The 19,126-nt window shown below is 51.0% G+C and overlaps 1 protein-coding gene across 5 annotated transcripts in view; it reads left to right on the plus strand.

Moving 5' to 3' along the window:
* The window catches only part of CPEB1 (cytoplasmic polyadenylation element binding protein 1), a 40,029-nt gene that overhangs the window by 5,904 nt on the left and 14,999 nt on the right, over positions 1 to 19,126 (plus strand). For 4 of the 5 annotated variants that reach the window (XM_086620093.1, XM_086620092.1, XM_086620096.1 and 1 more), the window contains one exon: positions 9,595 to 9,783. In XM_086620093.1, the coding sequence (XP_086476219.1) occupies positions 9,595 to 9,783 (189 nt within the window). Of the gene's footprint in view, positions 1 to 9,594; positions 9,784 to 19,126 lie in introns of those variants that run through there. The other variant, XM_086620095.1, reaches the window with a different exon arrangement.

Consider the following 19,126-nt stretch of genomic DNA (forward strand, 5'->3'; position numbering starts at 1 on the left):
GGGCTTTATTTGTGTGCCTGAAATGGATAACCCGAGTATTCCCTGGCAGCGCAGAGGTGCTTGGGAAGGCTTGCTTGTGCTCCCTGTGACGCTGCGGATCGTCGTGTGGGCAGGATGTGAGCCCTCACTGCCTGACCTGCCAACTTCTGGTGTAGATAGTTCCAGCAGACTCGTGTACAGTCTGCCTCTCCTGGAGGCAGGATTAATCTGTTAGTGGTTAGTATGGCTGATCTGCTGCACACATCAAAAATGCAAAAGAATTTTTTGTAGTGTTTGCTACAGGTCACTTAATCATGTGTTTAAGAGCAGGCTGGAGCAGTACACGTAGGTGAAGACTTTCTTGCAGAGCAAGCTCGGGATTGTGAAATCAGTGCTGCGAGTTCTTGCTTCCTGCAGGAGGCTGAGGGGAGTGGGCATATTCTGTGGCCTTGCACTTGATCTGCTTCAAAATAGGAGGCTGTGTGCCAAAGCAGAGAGTGTCGGGGCCAATCTTATATAAAAATAAGTGAAGGACGTGCTGTTGTCCCTTTAGACAGCATCTGCCAGTAAATGTACCTGCCCGGTGCCTGATGTGCCCCTTGCCAGCACGCTTCTGTGCAGTGGTACTTGTGCCAAGGATTTGGGCATTGAAAGATTGCTGTTGCTCCTCCAGCCTCTGAATTATAGGGTCAATAAACACTTTGGCCATTATTGGAAACAAACTGACCCTCTGGACTTGTCCCAGAACAAAGTGGGAAGTAAAGGGAAAAACCTCACCAGCTGGTGACCTTGCAGGCTGCTGGAGGCAGAGAAGCTTTTATTGCAGTCGCTTGGAGACAGGGTTGTCTTGTGTTCGTGGATAATCTGATGAGTTTTAATCAAATGGGTGTAAAAAGGGTTGCAAACAGGTGGCTGGGCATCCTGTGGGTCTGTTTGATGGTTGTGCAGTGCAACTTCGTTCTGGACTAGCGAAACAACTGCCACCAGATGACTTCCAGTGCAGCTTAATCTCCCGGGTATTTGAAGGGCTTAGCACTGTGGAGCAGGGGCTGATCTGGCCATGTGATCCTCTGCTGGCACTGCAGAAATGCCAGAGGAAGTGAATCGCTCGCTTCGAGGTACGGATCTGGAGCCAGCAGTGCTCCAAACGTGCCCAGTAAAACTGTACCGGAGGACATGCTGGCTGCTCCTGTGCAGTGGCGTAGTGGATACTGACTAATTCAGGTTAGCGGTGTATTTTTAAAGATTTGCTGCTGTACTGAGCTGTTTAGACTTTTGTCCCTTGGCACAGGGTAGTCAGTGTTGTATCTGATCTTGATGCACTGGAAGCATAAAGGAGAAATAAACTCGAGTATTTTCCTTTCTTGAGTTCATGAAAGAGTTGTTTCTGGCTGCCTTGTTGAAATCTTAGCTATAGTCCTCCATATCCCATTTATAATTGCATTTATAAGTTGGAATGGAAATGTTTCCTAATTAAATTTCAGCTTCCTTGCCAAAGTTAACGTAGTTGATAAAGGAAATATCTTGGCCTGCTAGAGCAGATTCATCCTGTGAAGATGTGGGTTAGTTCTGGTTCTAGGTCTGGGCTTAGAGGTGACGTCAATTTTAATTTACAGTAGTGTCTTCTAGACTTCTGAAGCTCTTCTGTGAGGGACTGGGGTGTTCACCTGGTGATGAAGTGAACCTGCTTACAGACCTGCTGCATGTGAAGCTCTGTCAGTTGCTGTGGTGTTTCTTACGGATGCTTGGAGCAGGGGCTCTTGCTTGGTGCGGAGCTGCTGAGAGGTGATGCCTTGATTGGAAACTGGGTGAATTTCTCTTCAGTGGTGTTAAACTGTGCTTATGTTTCAGGCTGTCACTAACTTTTATGGAAGACACTTTGTAGGATGAGTATGGTGGGTCTTGAATGTAAAAAAGGGAGGCTTCTTCCAGCAAATGTTATTTCTGCTGCAGGGCAACCAAAGCTGGGCTTTTTGGGGACATCTTACACAGCTTTTTTTGTTGCTGATGTAGCAGCTGAGGCCAGTCTCAAGTAGGTGCTGGCTGCTGGCACAGCCATTTGTGTGGTATAGGGGCCCTGCTCAGCATTGGGTAACCTGTCAGGAGGCTCATAGCTTGTACCAGATCCCTTGTGCGGTGGCGCAAATGCTTGTGATGGAAAGCTGCTTGCTTGCTTCCCCAAGGATGCTGGGCACTGAGCTGGGACTAGGAAGCTGCTGCTTTGGGTGCCCTTGCTGTTTAGGCTAATGCAAACATGTGATCTCTTTCAGAAGGTGCCTCTGGGCTGTGCAAGAGACTGATAATAGAGTACAACCTGAACTGCCCGGGCCAGGCCAGCAGTTATCAGCTGTAAATATGTGGATGAGTCAGCATCTGCCAGTGCATCAGCAGTTCAGAGTTATTAGTCCTTCCAGTCCCAGCCTTGTTTCGTTAGTGTCAGAGTTAGGACCTCTTGGTAGGTAACAGGGGCCTGAAAGTAGCAGTCCATCTGTCTCTGGACCAGTAAGGTGCACGAGCTGCCTCCCTTGTTTAATGTGTTGCTAATGAGCAGCATCTCCAAGAAAGCTGATGCTGTCGGCAAGGATGTCAATCCTAGAACAGCGTGATCTGCAAATGGAGAGGTGCTTTGGCCCTTGGACCCTGGCCTAGGTTGTGGTAGCCTTCTGCAGTAATGTGCTGGCTGGAAGGCTGAGCAGCTATTGCTAAAATTCAGTATAGAATGCAGATAACTTCCCCCTGCCCTGGGTAGATGGTTTAGAGCCTGAAGTAGGTGGCTGGAGTTGCTTGCCATGGCTCTGGGTGAACAAGATGAGGCTCTCCTAGATCAGCATCTTGCCTTTGGTGAGCCTGGGTAGGGTGACCAGTGGAGCAGAGACCCTTGATCTCCTGTGGTGTCTTGTAGCTGCTCCAAGTTAAATCACTTGTGAAGAATTCGTGAGCCTCTAGTGCTTTTACTTGGTGCAGGAACAACTTGTGTGTTGTAGTTAGGCTGTATTGTCATGAAACTCATAGCTTGGGCAGTCTAAATGAGCCTGGAGATCCATCTTTAAAATGTAACAGCTATAACAGGCAAAAGGGCTGTCTTTTTACAACTTACTCTTTTGGCAGGAGGGCTTGGGGAAGAGATCTTACTCTAGCAGGGGAAATACTTTACTTTAATCTACTCGTGGTCCCTCAAGCTTTTCAGTTGTCTTCCTCAGGTCAAACTAAATTTATCCTGGATTGGACTTGTGTGTAAGAAGCCCCTTTTGGTGTTAAGAGGATTACATGTGGTGGAGAAGGGATGGCAGAAGTTCATGACCTTTCACTAATGCTATTGGGGAAACACGTGTGGAGACACCTTACTCGCAGCGACGAGGTGCGCAGAGAGATGGTGCTGAGAAGAGATCAGCACAGCAGCTGTCTGAGCAATGTGAGAGAACAAGCTGATTCAGCAGTCCTGTGTCTAACAGTTGGAGTTATCCAGATTTGGGTGGAAGGAACTGCTGTGGGAGATTTGGCCTGCCATACCTGATGTGAAATCTCTATAAAGATCAGTTGACACTTAATGATCAACCTTGGTGAGCTCAGTTGTGTTGTCAAAGTGATGTGAGTCATCAGGCCCAGCCTGACCACCGCTGTGGTGGGTCATGGGTGCTTGCTCCAGGAGTTCCCCAAGCATGAGGCTCAGGTCACCAGGCCAAACCAAAGGCTGCAGTGCAGCAGCGTGGTGAAAGCTGTAATTGTAGAACCTGTCTGGTAACTTCTGGGACAGGATTGTGTGGTCTTTCAAAAAACCCTCTGAAGAAAGGCAAAGGCTGTGTGTAGTCCAAATATTGACCTTTTGTGGCTTTTAGTGTGGTGGTGGAGATGGGAGAGAGAACATGGCCTCTATGGAGGCAGGAGTTGACATTTCCCACCAGCTCAGCTCCTGCCAGTGCTGCTGGAGTACAGCCTGTCCTTGAGCAACTGCTTCACAGGGAACGTGGTTTTCTCCTGTATGTAAAGCTAATCTGCATGTTTGTCCCTGGTCTGAATAAGGAGGTAAGCTAAGTGGGGTTCCTAAGGTAGCAGGTGGTTTGTTTGCCAGGCTTTAAAGCTGGGCCTTTCTGGGTGGAAGGTGCTGCTGCCAGATTTGATTTTTAAAAAAACTTAAACCAATTTTGTGCCTACAAAACAGGCTGATTTCAACTTCCAGCTTGAATAGACCAGTGAGTAAAGCTCTCTGCAGCCTTTGTATGCCCCCTTACCTGGTGAAACTGACTGGCTTCAACTGAAGGCAATACTGGCTGAAAGCAAATGGGTTTAGAAGGGTTGTAGGTACCCTAAATGTCCCAGCAGCATTGATCTCCCTTTCATTAAGTTCTGCTCCTTTAACTGAAACAAAGCAGCCATTATTTCGGTTTAAGTTGACAGTCTGTTGTGTGAAGAAATGGGAGATGCTCAAATGACTTCCTGGGGATGGGAGTGGCTTAAGGTGCCAAGTTCAGTTTAAAGGCTATTAGTTGTGGTCCATCAGGTCCTAATGATTCTTAGTGGCTGCTTTATTTAAGGAAAACTGAAGGACAAACGCAAACCCAGACTGCTGATGACTGAATCGGCTTCCTGTTAGCTCTCAATTGCAGACAATTAATGACTTATCACTTGTTTAGCCACTCAAAAAGTCCTCTCCAGTACTATAATGTAAATTCCTCTGCTCTTCACTGCCCTGCAGCCATAAGGAAACATGCCAGGTAGTGCTGGATGCAGCTGACCTGATGTGTGTGGTCTTGAATAAGGGGGATGAAGTGTTGTGTGATGTGGAAAACCAAAATACAGTGCTGAGTGTGTGGTGTTAACAGGGTGCCTGAGACAGAGCAAGGCTGTTTGCAGGAGCTCACCTGGAGCTGGCAGCTGAGAACCATTCTGCTTGCCTCAAATAAATGCTCTATGCTTGGTATGGGCATCCAGAAGAGTAAAATTCAACACCTGTGTGTCCCAAAAGGGGTGCACACCTACTGCTGTTGGTTTTTAGCCTTTATATCTCAAGTGTCACACTAGACAGGTCTTTGCTTATGGGGGTGCAATGCTTTTCTGTACTGGAAAGTAGCTCTAGTAAATGGGGTTATTTGTCAAATCTGCAAATGGAAGCAGATGATGGTGGTGTTCTGCAGAGAGCAGGGACTTGGTCTAGAGCTGTTGCGTTCTGCAGCAGTCACAAGTTGGATGGTGTTGCTGAAGATCCAGCATGTTTCCTGACTTTTTTTCTCTTGTTCAGGCTTTGCTGTAATCCTGTGGAAGAGGTGGGTAGAGCAGCAAGGTGAAGTTGCAGGGCCCTCCTCCTTAGTTTCTTCAGTAGTAGCTTGCCAGCTGTTGAGGTGTTTGTGGTAACTGGAATAAGGCGGACTCCTTCACCTGGCTGTGAAACAGGTTGTGCAGTGGCAAATGTCTCTGCTTGAGGAATTTTTCACATTACAGGGAAGATGCTTAGTTGTGCATCAGGAAAACCTCTTGCAACTAGTAGGTTTATGCCTAACAAAGGCTTTCCTAAGCCCCTGATGATCCCCAGTGTACCTCAGGAATACAATTGGCTCATCCTCTAAAAGCATTCACTTGAGATTTGTTTGTCTTGTGTGCAAAACGTACTTGAGAAGCTTAATTTTCAGGGATGCAACTCCCAGCGCTTACAACTGGAGGCGTAAAGAGGTTTGAAAGGGAAAACAATGCTTCTGCTCTACGCTGCCTTCCTGTTTGTGATCCCAAGGCTGTGGAAATGCCTCTTGCTTCTCTGGATTTAGTTTGGAAGTTCAGCCTTGGTCAGAGCTGTAGTCCCCAAGGTTGCTGCACACCAAGGTGGGTTGGGCTTTGTCCCTTGAACAGAGCTTGGAGCTGAGTTGTGCTTATCCTTCCCCTGCTCTGTGCACTCAGGAATGTTTTTTTGTGGAGGGATTTCCTCTGTTTTCAGGCTCTGCTAGAAACTAGCATGTGGCAGCAGAGACACCTCTTCCTGGCTGCAGACGTGGTAGGAGTGGGGTCTGACTTATTTGGTTCATGTTTGCTTAACCATTCTGTTGCCTTCTTTCTCTGGATTTTCTCACTTTCCAAGATAAAACCTGTTTGCTGGATTTTTAGCTGACTTTGCAAGTGGCCTGGGTCTGGAAAGTCAAACATCTGAACATCTAACCCACCTGCCACAAACTGCCTGTGGGGCACAGCTCTGACTGCCAGTCCCTGCTTGTCCTCTCTGCACAGGCTTAGGCTGTAATTTCCTAAATATTTTCCTGGTTTAAATGCCTGGTTGGTGTAGCCACACTGCATACCAGATCAGGGAAAATGAGCCGGGCTTAAAACTAACTCCCAGTGATTAGGTTTTAACCAGACCAGCTCCCCAGTCCAGTTTCCAGTGTGAAAACTCATCTGTCTAAACTGGTGTGAGTGGGGAGGGAGAACTGGGGTGGAGACAAGTGGCTGGGGCTGCAGCTTGTGTGAGCCAGCAGGGCTGGTAAGGTTGAAGTGCAGGTGAAGAGCCGAACTGTGTGGAGATGTTCACCTCTAAGAAACCTTTGAAATGTCTAAAATGCAATGCCAACATTTAAAGTCTAAAAAATGTGGCTTTCCATCCGGGGGGTGGTGTGGAAAGCTGTCCAGCCTGTGCTGTGGTGTGCCGTGGCTCCAGGGATCTCCTGGACAGACAGGGGAGTCGCCTGCTCCGAGACCTGCATGGGTTACTACGGATTTACTTATGATGCTGTTGAAATCAAACCACACCAGCTCGGGAGGCGGGAGCTCAGCCTCTCCGAGACGCTCGGGCACAAGCACAGCGCAGTGCGACTCCCTCTGCCAGGATGGTTGGCTTCCAGTGGCAACTCCAGGGAAAAATCCAGGTTGGAAAGACTTATGCTGGTTCTTGGGGCTTGGAAAAGTCTGCAGTGAAGTGTTTGAGCTGGATTGGGCTGCGTCAGGTTGCAAAGTGGAATTATTTAATATTTGGTAGGCGTTTCCTTATTAATAACTTGAGGTTATGACTCTTTAGACTGAACTCTTGTAGGAAATGAATTCTTCCTGCCCCAATATCCTATTAGTTTTGTCTGCCATCAACAATGGATGGCTTTGTAACAAACTTCCAGGCTCTGAATTTGAAAACAACTCTTTCAGAAATCCATTTAAATTCTATTTTTTAAGTTGCTGGTTTTCCTTGCTGACCTGTATCCATCTTTCCATGTGACTGGGGGGTGTTAAAGGGGAAGCAGGCTCGTGCTTGCTGTTTGCTTTGGATGAGAACAGGCCTAATTAAAAAACGCTGGTTATCGAAGCAAGTTCTGCTCTGTGCTTCGGCAGTTATGCCCGTAACTGAACTGCAGGGAGCTTGTCTTTGATGTAGATTGAAGTCATCAGAGGGAAACGTACATCTCGAACTCAAATCTGTTTGGGTTCAATTAAACAAAACAGCTTATTTCCTGAAAAATGTAGATAGCTATGGAAAACGTGCCTGGGTGCTGTGGAGTGAGCGCTTCCCAGAGCTGATAAATTTCTTCAGTGGTTGGTTTCATCCAAGGTGCTGGCTGAGGGACTTCGGGTGGGATTTGAGTTCTGCTGTCTGTCTGTTCTTTGTGTCTGTGTTTCCCCAAAGATGAAGCTTGGTGGGAATTTATCTTGAAGGTGATGTAAAACCTAACAAGATCCTGGCCCCCAAAGGGAAGGTCGTCTCCTACAGGCAGGAATCTGGGCTAGAGCAGAGCACTTGTGCGCTTTCATAAATGCAGAAATGTTACATATTCAGATGGGCAAGTTATGGTTGCTGTGGGAACAGAGTTGTCTGAGCAGTGTGCCTTCATCCTTTCTTCCTTACAGCTGCAGTATAGATGTTTTTAGGGCCTGTCCAAAACAAGCCATCTGAAAACTATACTAGAAGCATTATTGCGGGGAAATACCCCGTGCTGAAGATGCAGTGTGATGCTTTCGGAGGAATATTCGATGCTGTTACAGGTGCTTGATAGTAACGTGACTGAATTGGCACTACAGCTTGTACTAGTACTACTAGGAGTAGAAAAAAACAACCTGGTGGATGCTATGCTGGTGAAGTGCTGCGGAGGAGGCTGCAGCTGGGAAGGGGGAAGGTGGCGCGTTGCCAGCAGGTACGGTTTTAGCTGCTCTCGTCCTGACTGCTGCATTTCAGCCCCCTTGCTGTGATCTGGGAATGTTGGTGCTTCCCAAATTGCTGTGGGGTGAAGGTGAGGGCCCCACCTCCAGTGATGGCAGCGGCCTGTATCTTGCATAGGGTACCCGGGTGATGGTGGGGCCTTGCGTGGGCTTCGTCGGCTCAACCAAGTGGCACGGGATGTGACTGTGGGTATGGAAAAGGAGACTGGGAACGCTGTCTGGGTTGGCTGGAGCTGCACGTGAGGGATAACGTGACAGGCTGGAGACACTGCAGCGCCCTGCTGAAGAGCCAGGAGTGGTGTGCGTGTGCGAGGTGTACATCTGATGGCACAGTGGGAGGGTGTGGGGGCAGGGGGAGGAGGAGGAGACAGCTGCTGCTGCTTGGTAGCTGGCTTATAAATGCCCTCTGACTCAGATTTTGGGTAACACAGCTGAGCATCTTGTGGTTTCATCAGCCCCCAGATCCCTGCATTAAACTGGAATTCTCAGACTATGAACCTGCTGCATTTCCTTAGGCTGTTGGCACAGCCTTAAACTGAGGCAAGAATCCGGTGTCTCCAGTACTGTAGGCTCGTGAACACCCCGCAGGGGAGGGGAGGGCTGGGAAAGGGGGGGGACGGAAGGTAAACAGGCCATGAAAAATTCCTGATGTGAAATGGGTCCTGTGCTCTGGCTGGTCCTCTTCTCCCTGTACTGGTGTGATGTGCTTGGGCTGGACCTGAAATAATGGGCATCTGCCTGGGTAGCAGCAGGGGGTTTGAAGGTTATCCTTGTTACTCGCTGGTAAACAATGCCGAGTCAGTGAGGCACAGTGGCCAAGTTGAAGCAAATAGATTATGCTAGCAGAATTGCGAAGCTTTGCATTGGGCTCTGAACTGGAGCCAGCAGCTGGAGGCTGTCCAGGACTAAAGTGGTTTTGGGTGTTGTGGGTGGAGGGAGGCGGGGACAGGAGAGCTGGGTAGCACTAAAACTAACTGTCTGCTCTGTCGCCGCTGCTGCCAGCGTCGATGCTGGGGGGGATTGCTGCCTTGAGCCCGTCGTCTGCTGTGCCGTGCCGTGGAGCCCTGCTTTTGTGCTGCCTGCCTCCCTCAATTTACTGGAGCTGCATCTCTCTCCTCCCGCCTGCCGTCTTGTCTTTCGGGGGAAATCTTATCCTTTCTTCTTACCTTTATTTTGTAAGAGCTGATGCAGTTCTCTTGCATGGCTGAGTGACGTCACTGTCAGCACAGTAAGCATCAGCAGCCTGGTCACATGCTGACCCAGTCAGTAATGCAGACGGGATAGGAAGGTAGAGGGGCTGAGGGGGGTGGGGGGCAGGTTTCTGGACATATGGTAACCCTCCCTTTTGAGGTGCAACTGCTAGTTGCAGAAGCCGTGGCTTCAGAGCGGCACGAGACCTGGCTTGGGGCTTAACGCTTCGGAAAAACTCCTTCTTTAAAAAGGAAAAAAAAAGCAGCCCTGAACTCTCAAGCTTCTGTTTGTTCTCAATCTGAGCAGACTTCCAGGACTCTGAAGAAGCAGTGGCAAGCAGGATGCTTTTCCCCACGTCCACGCAAGAGTCTTCCCGTGGCCTCCCAGACACCAACGATCTGTGCCTTGGCCTGCAGTCCCTCAACCTGACAGGGTGGGACAGACCCTGGAGCACCCAGGACTCTGACGCTGCAGCACAAACCAGCACACAGTCCGGTGAGTCTGCTGACACACACAGCAACAGTTGTTGGATTCCTTCCCTTTGTTTTTGGCTGGTTTAAAGCTAATGCTGAGTGATTTGCTTGTGTAAAAGGGTGCTGGCAGTAACTGGTGGGGGGGCTTCTCAACCTGTAATGCTTGTGTAACGTGGCAGTGGAGTTGGGAGGCTGTGGCTGGCTGTGCCACAGCCCCCTCTGCTCTGCTGTCAGTTCACTGCAGACAAGAAGTGCCCAGGCTTATGTTTTGCTCGATGCTGTAACGCTGGTGGAGGGATAACCTCACAGAGAGGAGAAATCCTCTCCTGGTGTTTGGAGGGAGTGGGTGGGGGGTGTGGTGTCAGGAGGCTGAACTTCACTCTGGCAGCCTGAGAAAATCCCTGGTGACAGGTAGCTCTGCAGGCAGGGGTGCACGTGCTTGCAGAGGGGACCCCCACCTCTGCCTGACCATGAAAGTCCGGGCAGCGCCGCTCGCTCCTCCGCCACGGCAGCGTTGTCTGCCCAACTCTGCCTGTGGGGTGTGGTAGGCGCAGCCGGTGACCGACTAACAACTTCAGCCGGCAGCTTGCAGGCTGGGTGGAAGACTTGGAGGGATGCTTCTCCACTCCCACGTTCAACTAGAAATAGCGGGCTGCTCCTCGCAGTGGGCTGGAGGAGATGCAGCGGAATGGCTTCTTGTTTTTAACTCTTTTGGTCCAGCACAAACCTACGTGATCAGCAGGGTGTGGGCTTGCAGCCACGCGCTGCTGGCTGGCTTGCCCTTCCCCCTCAATCCTCTCCAGGCTGGTTTTGCAGCTGAGATCAAATGAGGAGTTTTTGGGGTGCTGGGTGCTTCCCCTGGAGTGATGCAGGGTTCACTTAATTCTTTGAAAGCCACCAGCCTTCTCTGTAAAATCACAGGAGGAGGAAGGGATGCTGTCCGTGTGAACTTAATGCATCTCCTTGGCCTGGTAATGGAGCAAGGAGGGTAAAACAGAGGGAAGAGTTCCTTTCCCAGCTTTTAAGGGCTGTAAAAACCAGTTTCACAAATGGTGGTTTGTTCGTTTAAGTATCAGTCCATGGAAAGATCTAGTGCTTTGGCAGAGTTTGTACAAGTTCAGCCTGGTTGCTACAGAAACTCATCCCTTTATAGCAGCACGCTGCTGCTTTGTGAAAAGGGTAGTGCATCTCTGCGCAGACTTGGGTGACACAGGAGGCCCCAGGCGTAAAGTTGGTGTTGACAGGAATGTACATAGCTGCTGGGGTGGCCTGGGCAGCGTGATTTGCCCACGTAGATGTTTTGGGGGGGCGAGGGGATGCTGTCGACCACCTCTGATGTCCAGGGGATACTGCCCTCAGAATAGAGCTTCTGGGACACAGCCCTGAGTGTTGCTGCATGGATTGTAAACCAAAACAAATTCACTTGTGGGGTAGTGGTGTTTGAAATGACAGCTTCATCAGCACAGCTCACTCGAGTTTCTGTGTCTAATTTCCACAGGACGTGGGGGGTTGCCTGTGGGCCCTAGCACAGGCGCTTAGGGTCCGCTTGCAGTCAGGTTGTGGTAGCTTTTTATCAAGCCTTGCTCTGCTCCAGCACACAGTCCTATGGGCTTCCCCTAATGAGCCAGGGAATACCACACACTTGGTATCAGTCCTCCTCTTGTTGCCAGCCAGAACCTTGAACGAGGAGGGAGAAGTGAAAGTTATTAGTGTGCCGTGGGCTGGACAGGTGCCTTAAAGCTGTGCACTGAGCCTGTTACGGTTTTTTAGCAGGCTGTAGGGCACTGAGCCTGTGTTATAGAATCTTTAATGTCAAGGGCACACTTCAAGCAGGCAACATGGGTGCTGAATGGTTCTGCTGCTGCTGCCACCCACAACACGCGGAGCTTGGTGCACTATGGTGCCGCAGAACAAGGGCTGTCACACACCGAGGCAGCTGCTCTGTGTGGATGTCCCAGCCCCACCTGATCTGCTGTAGCCATCTCCAGTGCTCTCTTGGCCGGCTTCCTGCCAGGCTGTCTTGGCAGAGGCGCGGACATCTCTGCAGCGCTCTGGCAGGCAGATGAGCAGCGCCCGCGCAAGCCTGTGGCAGGCTTGGTGCCTCGCAGGTCGGGTGGTGGGGCTGAGTGGACTGTGGTGGGAGTTCACTGTCAAGGGTGGAGGGGTTTCTGGTTGGGAGATTGGTCTGAAGATGATTTGAAGGTGCTCCAGTGACCTCCCTGCTCGCAGAGGTTGTATCTGGTGTCAGATGCCCCTGCTGACTGCAGTGCATCGTACTGGAGCTCCTGCCTGCTGCAGAGGCCTGAGAAGAGCAGTAGAAAGGATCTAACCCTGGGCTCGGATGATCTGCACCCAGTGGGTGTTTGTGATGACTTAAGGAAACAGCTCCTGGAAGGTGACACCTAATACTGTCTGGAGAGGCCTGTTTCCTCATTCCTGGTATTCCCCTCAGCATGCAAGGGGGGATTTGCGCATAAAACCAGCCCGAATGCACCTGTGTGGCTTCCACAGAGGAGCCTCTGGCCTGCAGAGGCTGTGCAGAGGATCTCGGGCTGTATAGCTGAGGGGATGTTGTGGTCCTGAGGTGGTGTTTTCCCTCTCAATCCCACCCTCCCTTCCCCTGTGTGCAGCAGCTGGGCCAGGAGTGCGCCTTGGCCTGGGCTGCTGTTACTGCCCTGCTCTGAGAGCTGTGGGGATGGCATATGCTGGCTGGAGAAGTGAAAGGCTGATACTTGTGCACAGCTGTTGTACTGTTTCAACCTGCCCACACCTCCCACATCCGCACAGCCTCATCTCCTCCTCCTTTGGAAGGGCTCTGGAGTGGCCATGTGGAGCCCCTTGGGAGGGGACATCTTGTAGTTCAGGAGCATCTCCTGAAAGGCTGTGAAATGCTCCTCTCCAGGTGGCAGAGGTGTGTTCCCATGTCTGAAAGCCGATGCTTCCCGGTGGTGTGGCTCTGCTGTGATGAAAAGGAGGATGTGGAGAGGATATTTCTGTGTCAGGTACTCCTGATGCCCAGTGCCAAGGCCTGGGAGGCTGCAGCTGGCCAAGCCTGAGGGCTGGGGTCTCCAGCAGAGTGTCCTGAGAGCAGATGAGGCTGTGTCAGCGCTGGGCTGCCTCTGCGGGCTGGGGAGGAATGGTGCTGCCAAGCAGAGCTGTTGTGCCGTTGGTGCCCAAGCGTTTGGAAGGTTCCAGCAGTGACTCAGCTGCACAGACCCATGGGGAGGTGGCTGAAAGGGTGGAAATGTTTTCAAAAAAAAAAAATCTGAACAATCAAGCTAAAAATATTGCTGATGTGGTTCCCTGCAGTGCCTGTGCTTGAGTACTGATGAGCTGGGACCTCCTCTCCTGTCTGCGTAGTCCCTGCCAGCACGGAGCGCTCAGCCCGGGAAGGACCTTTGGCTGCAAACCCTTCTGGTGTCACCTTGCGCTCCCAGGGCGGTGTCGCCGTGCCACTTGGTGCAGTGGGTTCAGATGCCCGCTGCTGGCTGGCGCTGTGCCGGAGGAGGCTGGAGAGCAGCGGGGCTGCTCCAATCCTGCCTACGTCCTCTTTCCCAAAGGGCTGCTGAACCCCTTGCACCCAGGCAAGGTTACTTATAGTGAGTCTTCCTTCTGGGTCCAGCACCAGAATGCACTTGAGGGTGTGTGCTTAGCCCTTGAGAGCGTGCCAGATGTGCTGCCAGTCCCTGAAGCTGGTGTCTGGAGAGATCCTCTCTGGGAGGCAGCAGCTGCTGCAGGCTCGAGCTGCCTGCGTTTGTTTGCTGTAGGATTGAACTGCTGTCTCATAGCGGGAAAGGCATCTCAAACCCACTGCTGCCACTAGATCTGTCAGGCTGGAAATACTTCAGCAAGTCCCAGAAACCTGCTCTGTGGCCTGGGGAGGGGCTTTTGCAGGAAACTGGCCTTGAATGGATCCAGTCCTGCCTTCCCCAGCTGTGTTTCTCGAGGCAGTGCTTCCCCTTCAAAGTAGCCTCATAGTAGAGAGGTGCTTGTGTTGAGACCTTTGGGTTCATTGCTCTGCAGAGGCAAGGAGGGGCTAAGAGGCAGTGAGAAGGGACTGCCCTTGATGGTATCCTTTACCTTCACTGCCCTGTTCCTCAAGGAGCACAAGCAAATGGGGCCTTGATCCAATTTTTGCCTAGAGAACAGGTGACAGCAGTACACAAGCAGATATGTGTGTGGATTTTGGGTCTTCCTGGCTGGTTTTTAGCCTGTATGCCAGCTGCTTGGTCTGGCTGGTCTGTCCTGCCCTACATTGGGAGGCTGAGGCTATCCCTATGTGGGACAAGCAGACTTGCCCGCTGGGAAATCATCCTAAAACCAGTCTGTTAACACTTAAGTTTGCAACACGAACCTGCAAGGACGTTTTTAGGAGGATCAGCTCTTCCAGAGAGGGTGTTGGCCTCTCTAGGTGAGCCCAGCCTGAGCAAGTGAGCTCTTCCTGATGGTGATGGATGGACCACCTTACTCTATCTGCCTCTCTGCTTGGTGTGCAACCCTAAAGCTGCTGGTGCAGCAAGAGATTTGAGCTTTTCCTTGGATCTGGTCATGAGGCTGCAGCTCTAGCCTCATCCATGCCCTCTCTGAGGTGGCTGCTGCTGTCTCATTCTCTTGCCTGCAAGGTTACAGCTCCAGTTACTCTTGCGCTGAGGAAGTGGCCTGCAGTAGGGAAGCGCTGCTGGATCTTTCCAGCCCTTGGTTCTCCTGCTTCCCAGTGCACAGCAGCTTCTTTCTGCAATAAGCTTGAACACGCTGATTTTCTGTAGTTGCTTAAAATCTGCAAGGCTATAACCACAGGCAATCTGTTGTGCGTTGCCTGGCAGATAGCTGAGGCTGAGTGCGAATCACTCTGAAGTCTTCAAGGCAAAACCTCATCTCTGAAGGATGAAGGAAAAGACCTGTTGCACAGAAGGAAGCACGGTTATTGTCACGGGCTCCTCGCCTTTCTTCTCGATAGCAGCAGGAGGGACTCATGAGCTGCTTGCCCAGGATGGACTGTTTTCAGACTGTCCTCAGAAATGCTGCGTGTGTGGTCGCAGGGGCCTGAGGAACCCCACCAAGTGAGTTGTTCGTCAGTCTAGGGGTGGTTGTTGCTGATAAGTACAACAGCAATCGTGGGCCTTCCTTGAGCTGTTGGTTTGAGTGTTCAGCTGCAGAGCTTGGGGAAGACCCTAGAAGGGCAGAGGATTTGGGTGAGGGAAGTCCCCAGATCTCCCACTGCTTAATTTGCTGCTAGGCTTAACCTGTGTGGCAGCATGGTTGCTCCATAGTGCTTGTCCTTGTGCCCCTCTGCGTGTCCAGGTCTCTCCCTGTTTCTTACCTGCTGACTTTTGGATGAGTTGCTTCGGAAGACAGTTGCTGCTGAAGTGTGTCCTCAACTCCTGCGTATTCCTGCTTGGCTGCATGAAAATCCCTCTTATGCTAGAGGAAGGTTTCAGAAGCTCGTTCTGACTGAGGAGAGCTCAGTATCTGGATAACTCTAGGTTGTCACAAGAATATCCAAGAAGGATTTTTTCCCTCTTGTGAAAGAGGAGCTTCAGGTCGAAGGGAGGGAGCACTTCACCCTGAGTGAGACTCTTTGTTGGAGTTCCTCTGCAGTCTTGCTCAGGTTTGAGCCTGAGTCTGGGTGGAAAACTCAATAAAAGGTTCCTTCATCCTGCTGATGGTTGGGTGCTGGAGCAAGGAGGTGAGACTGCCTCAGGCATGCAGGTAACCGAAGCCTTGCTGGTGGTAGGGATCCAGAATCCTCATATTCTCAGTGTCCTTTGTTGCCTTGAAAGGAAGACAGGCTTTTCTGGCAGCTGTGTGTTAAGCCCTGGTCCTTCTGGAGCAGCCTGCTAACTGTTCAGGGCTTAGTGGAAGCACAGATGTGGTGGTGTCTGTGGAGGTTAATTATAATAATGCTGGGAGCTGGCTTGAACTCCTGCATGGTGGTTGTGCTTGAGGAATACCTGAGATGGCCTTACTGAAAGCTTGCCCCATGCTTGCTTAGCTCCTGGAGGGCTTTTGTGGGGACGTGCTTGGTGTGGCTGCTTAATGGGCACTTGTTTGTGGAGTGTGTTTCGGTAAGGGCTGCTCATGCTCCGTGGGCTGATTTCTCAACTGCTGGCCAGAGCCAGCTGTGCTGGGGAGTAGAAAGCAAGGAGCACTTAGAAGCTGTGGCAGTGGTATTCCAGCCTTAACAGAATAAAATATGTATCAAAGAAGTAAAACAAGTATCAAAACTCTGAGTTTGCAATTGGTTTCTAATGGAAGTTGCTCTTAATCCACCTCTTAAAGCTTCCATTTGAGCAGCTTCTCCTGAACAGGTTTATTTTTATTTGTGCTGATGTTGTAAAATAGAAGATGCAAATAGATGAGTAACTGGAACAGGAACCTAACCAGCATCTCTGCTTGCATCCAGCTAGCACTGAAGTGGGTCAGGGCACCCTCCAGCCTTCTACTGGAGATGGCATGGTGGTGCTGGTGTGTACAAATACATCAGGCTCACGGAGCTCGTCTGTAAGCTTTGGACTCAAGTTGTAGTCTGGGGTCCATGCCTCTCAGCCAGCTCCTGAAGTGAGCCTTAAGGAGCATGTTCCCTTCTGAGGAGAGCATCAGAGTTGCTGTTTGGGGCCGCAGCCCCAGGCAACTAATAGCTTAGTCTTTTTTTTCCTTTTCCCTGTTGTGATCAATACTGGAGGTAGTGGCAGAGGCTTATGTGTGTGCAAGCTCTGGCCTGGGGTACAAGTCATCCCCAAAATTGTGCCAGTCACATGAGAGATGGGGCAGGTAGGTTTTCCTCCAACCCTTGCACTGCTAGATATCTAAGCAGTGGATGAGATGCTTGCTTGCTGGGCAGAGCAGGCATGAAAGGCTTTGTCTGCTGGAGCTTTACTGCTGGTAACATGGTAGATCTCTAGAAGAGGCCCTGAATGTGTTTTCACCTCGGGTGCCTTCATTGCCAACTCCACAGCACGTGTAGGTCTGTGTGCTTCCTCTTGCAGCTGGCTAGAGGAACTTCCTGGATTTCAGCACTGCTTTTGGAGCTGCTCTCCCAGTGTGCTGGGGCTGCCTGTCGCAGAACGTAAGAGAGATGCCGCCTCCTCCCTTTCCCCAGCTCTGGTGGGACAGGCCCAGACTCCAGTGTCAGCTCCTGCCTTAGACTTGAGCTTGTCCCTGGTGCTGCGTTGTGCCTGGGCACAGCTTGCTGCTCTGATCACCAGGCTGTGCAGCGTGGTGGTGTGGGATGAACCGTTGCTGTGGCTGACGCTAGGGGCAAGGCCAGTGAGCCAGCAGAGAGTGTTTGGCCCGTTTCTGCAGCTGAAATCCTTCTGGCTGACTTCTCATGCAGGGACTGCAGTTAGAGGGCATCTTGGGCACTCTGCTGTGCTCTAACACCTCTGTGGTGCTCTTGGCAGGTTCTGGTTTTAGGGTGGTAGGGTAATCCAGGTTGGACAGGACCTCTTGAGGTTATCTAGTCCAGCCTCCTGCTCTAAGCAAGCTGCTGAAGGCTGGGAAAAGGAGCATAGCCCATGGGGCTGTAGAAACTAATTCACAGGCTGCCTCTGTTCTCCCAGAACAGGCCTGTTTAAATGGACCCCGCTGCTGAGCTGGCTCTGAGACCATCCGCTTCCAAAAAGCGCCGTGGTCCTCGAGCTGTCACCGCACAGACGTGGCGCAGTGCTGCTGTGGGGCTCAATCCGGAGCCTCCCAGAGGGTGCGGGCTGAGGGCAGGGGTGCTGAGCAGAGCGTCTCCAGCCATGCCACATCTTCCATCTCAGCACCTTGTATCCGCCGTCTCCAGGCTCACCCACCTCCCGTGTGGTCCCTTCGGCGCTGGCAAAACAGCTGAATCACAGGTGATGTCTGTGCTACTGCCAGCTCCGAGGCTGCTCTCAGACACGGCAGCAGCTGCCATCCCTTGGAGATGGCCATGGAGAAATGCCTGCCTTCCCTCCTTGGCCCCCTCCGGCTTCTTTTCTCTCCCAGAGTGCAGAGGGAAGGTGAAGCAAACCCCTAAGGCTGTCACTCTGTACCTGAGGCATGCAGACCTCCGGAAGGTAGCTGGGAACCTGCAGGCATTGCTGGTGGTACTGGGTGTGCCAATCCTAGCGATGAAATATGTGGCTTTATGCCAGCTTGGATGCCTTAGTGAGGCTTCTGTGCCATTTTTCAAATAAGATTGTTTGGGACTAAAACTTGTCTTTTTTTTCCCCCTGTTTTTCCTTTAGTTTTCCTTTACCACAGCCTGCTGCCTTGCCTGAAGGGGTATGGCCAACAGCCTGCTCCCCCTCCAAAGAACATACCTTCTTGTAAAGGTGATACCCTGATGGACTTGGCACCCACAAACTGCGATGCAGCCAAGTGGTGAAAATGAGTCAGTCTCATCCTTGTTAGCACGTAAAGTAACGCAGCCTGCGGAGTTTGCACCCTGGACGTTGCAGCAGATAATCGAGAGGAGTTTGGGACTTAAATATAGAAGTGTTTGTTCTTGAGGCTGGCGAAGCTGAAGCTTGTTGTGCAGAATTTGACCTGAATGTGTTAGCTTTTAAATCTCTCCGGGGCCGATCCATGTTAAAACCTGCTGTATTTCAGTGTTCTGATCCTTTTAAAGACGGACGCAGTCGGGGCAGTCTGCTTAGTGAATGCAGTTACCTCCACGCTTCTAATCCTGAGTCACGTTTTAGCTATCTTGACTGATTTTTATATTTACCTTGGGCATCTGTTTTCCTTTCCCAGAAACACAGTGGTGAATTCCCTGCCTCAGGAAGCGGTGAGGCTTGTTGTCAGCCAGGTCCCGCTCTCTTGGTGCAGGAGGAGGACTTGTGCTCTCAGATGTTACTGCACTAAGCTTCTTCCGCATGTTCCTAGTTCTGCCGCTGTTTCCATTTTCCAGGGCACGCCAGGGAAGTGACTTACCATGTTGGTGCCAAAACCAAGAATAGACCTCAGGTGTCCTGACTCTAATTCTCTGGTTCAGCTGTGGGATCATGCTGCCTTTTTTTATTCCCCTGTCCCCTTCTTAGCACACCAGAAATAGCTGCCCGAATAGCCTTGGTTCTTCTTTGCCCCGAATGAAGAGTCTGTCAGGGCAGAGGTTCCTCTTTTGTAGTTCAGAAACAGAGCTGTACTGTAGTTCCTATTTAGGTGATGGTTACTGCTGGCTTATCACATCTGCAGGTTTTGGGGCTGCTTTTTTTGAATGTTGGCAGTTAGTTTGAGATGATTGAGACTTCTGGTGTGATGTACAGCTCTGGAGAGGGTGCATGCCTCTGACTTCAGGTGGCTTTTCTCATAACAGCAGTGACTTTTTTCTCCTTTGGGGTAATGGGAGTATAATCAAATCAGGAGGATTTGAGCTGGACAGACCTCTGGGGTGTACA

The sequence above is a fragment of the Tauraco erythrolophus genome, chromosome 14 (assembly GCF_009769465.1).
Source record: "Tauraco erythrolophus isolate bTauEry1 chromosome 14, bTauEry1.pri, whole genome shotgun sequence".
NCBI lineage: Eukaryota > Metazoa > Chordata > Aves > Musophagiformes > Musophagidae > Tauraco > Tauraco erythrolophus.